Here is a 2,670-nt window from a genome sequence, read left to right as displayed (position 1 = left end):
AGTGGATACTCATTTTTTATATGCAGCCAAAAATGTGCTAGCTCTGTTTCGGAAAATTTTAGTTTTAATGTCCGATCAGTTTTTAGCTCCATGAATTCTTCCTGCTCGTTTATCGGTAGGTGTCCAATGGAAATGCTATCTGAAAATGGATTTCGTACCCAGTTCATAAGTTGCAGGTCACACTTAGGAAAATAAGAGTTTATTTTTTCTCCTAATAGCTCCAAGTTTTTCACTATCAAAGCCTGCACTTTTTTTCTGAACCGGCAGCCATGACATTTGGGAACATTTCATTACTACTATCGGTAGCGTGGCTGATCCATAACACCAACTTAGCGCGAAAGCTTTCAATCTTGTCCGATAACGTTAAAATATTAGAATTCCTGCCTTGCAGTTTTTTGTTGAGCTCATTTAAATTGGCGAATATATCCGCCAGATATGCAAGTTTTGCTACCCATTCTTCTCTTTTAAACAGAAAAGTAAAATCTGAACCCTAGACCTCTAAAAACGTCTGGGTCTCATTTTTTAGCTCGTAAATTCGAGAAAGCACTTTCCCGCGAGAAAGCCATCGTACTTCTGTATGAAACAGAAGTGACTGATGATCTCCTCCCATTTCCTGCCACACTGCATTAAACAGACGAGAGTTCAACGGTCGCGACTTGATGTAATTGACAATTTTGACGACTTCTTGTAGGACAGACAACAATTCATCAGGCAGAGACTTCGCCATCAGTGCTTCCTTGTGTAAAAAACAATGTACAGTACATTTAATACGTTTAATATTAGGGTTTTTTTCAGAAGCCCTGGTTATAAATCCCCTAATTTTTCCCGTCATAGCAGCTGTTCCGTCCGTGCAAATGCTTATGCAGTTGTGCCATGTCAAATTATACTCACTGAAGTACTGGTCTGTTACTTTGAATATTTCTTCTGCAGTGGTATAACCAGGTAGTGGCAGACAAAATAAAAAGTCCTCTTTTATTTCATATTTGTCAGTGTACCTCACATTTGATATGAGATGCGTGTGACCACTGATATCAGTAGCCTCGTCGACTTGTAGCGCAAAAACTCCACTAAGCCTTAAATTTTCAATTAACGTTGATTGAATGTCGCTAGAAATATCATTAATTCGACGTGAGGTCGTATCTGTTGACGCAGGTATTTTTTCGATTTCCTTAGCGGCTTCTTGGCTAATCATAATCTTGACAACTTCTTTGCAGACAAGTAAAATTAAAGTTTCGGCGAGAGAATGAGGCTTCTTGGATTTAACAAGCATATTAGCGATCACGTAGCTTGCTTTCTGCGCTTTGTCTGATGTTTTGAAAGACGAACTCATAAGAGTTAAGATCCACAAGCTTGTTAGCTTGTGGATTAATAGCTTGTTAGAAGCCAGCACTTTTGGAATTTTTTTCTGAGTAAACTCGGCGCGCAATAAAAATGTTATTTATTGCATTGTTTTGCAGTTCGAAAAGGTTGGAGAACTTAAATTTTTTGAAATTTTTTGAAAAATTTCAGGAAAAATGCCACGAAAATAACGACCAGATGGCTTCTCACAGAAGCCGCGCGACCAAATAAGGGATTTATAATAAAACATTTTATTTTAATTTTAATTATTCAGCAAATATATAAATTATGTAACTGTTAATTAAAAAAATAACTGACTAAAAGGCAATAGAAACAATAGCAAATTTGGATAGTAAGTCCTGTGCTGTTTCATTTTGTCAATGTGATGTACTGCCGGAGAATTTGTATAAAGTTGGTCAGGGAATGTTATAAAATTTAATACAGAAATTTCAGTAGGAACCCTATATAAACTTAATCCCGCCCCTTTAATTATCTTAATGAACACAGTAATAATTAATAAATTTATTTAGAAAGCCAAAAATTCAAGGAGAAAGAATGGTAGCTTCTCCCCCTGCTCGGTCTGTTTTCCTCCATGACGGTTTCCCCTTTGTCTCCGACCCGACTTCATTTTAGTTCGGGCGTATTATGTAGGTTTTTCGGTATTTTTAATATTAACTTTATCCAGTTTGATGTCGCACTAATACGCGAAACCCGCAACCCCGACGGCGACCGATGAATCTTTCCGTAAACGGCGTAAAGCGAAATAATATTGGGCGAAAGAAATCGAAATCCTAAGAATTTGATTTATTTCATCCGATGGGAAAATGGACGAAAAAGATATTTATCAAACGAATTTCGGGCAATTTTCGGAGATAATCAAGCCTCAAAACGTAGAATTTAAAACGATCGTCTTTTACCTGTCCACGGTGGACATTCTGCACCACGTAAATGCAGAAAATAATTTATTTATCAAATTCCGAACACAAGAAAATGATCGAAGCAAAATTTAAAAAAGAAAAAACATTAAAAATTAATTATTTTTAATTCTTATTTTTACGTAATTCGAACATCTTTTAACGTTTGTTCGAAATTCGTCACGCATGACGATTCGCAGTTCGATTGTGTTTCTTGTTGTGCTCTTGGATTGCGTTGCTTTTTTTGCTGTTTGAAGACTTTTGCAGAGAAGATTAAAGATTTTTCAGGTAAGTCTTAGTCCATATTGACCCTAGACGTAAGAATTTATTTAATATTACTTGGAGAATCGGTCCCAGAAGACATCTCGGCGCACCGTTCGATGGTCGGATTCGAATCTTTTAGGTTTAAAAAGGCGGC

General features: G+C 36.7%; 1 protein-coding gene across 1 annotated transcript; it reads right to left on the bottom strand.

Annotated features, from left to right (window-relative positions):
- Positions 1-490: 490 nt before the first annotated feature.
- LOC136977943 (SCAN domain-containing protein 3-like) lies at positions 491-1,330 on the bottom strand. Its single transcript, XM_067273558.1, has one exon. It carries the CDS (start codon positions 1,328-1,330, stop codon positions 491-493), a length of 840 nt encoding a protein of 279 aa, XP_067129659.1.
- Between the last annotated feature and the right edge of the window lie 1,340 nt (positions 1,331-2,670).

The sequence above is a fragment of the Centruroides vittatus genome, unplaced genomic scaffold (genome assembly GCF_030686945.1).
Source record: "Centruroides vittatus isolate TY-2023 unplaced genomic scaffold, ASM3068694v2 contig_484, whole genome shotgun sequence".
Lineage (NCBI taxonomy): Eukaryota > Metazoa > Arthropoda > Arachnida > Scorpiones > Buthidae > Centruroides > Centruroides vittatus.
The sequence above is the reverse complement of the archived record's forward strand: the minus strand, read 5'-3'. Positions and strand labels throughout refer to the sequence as shown.

Excerpts from the sequence above, each read along its gene's own strand:
- LOC136977943 (XM_067273558.1), bottom strand. The coding sequence starts at position 1,330 with ATGAGTTCGTCTTTCAAAACATCAGACAAAGCGCAGAAAGCAAGCTAC.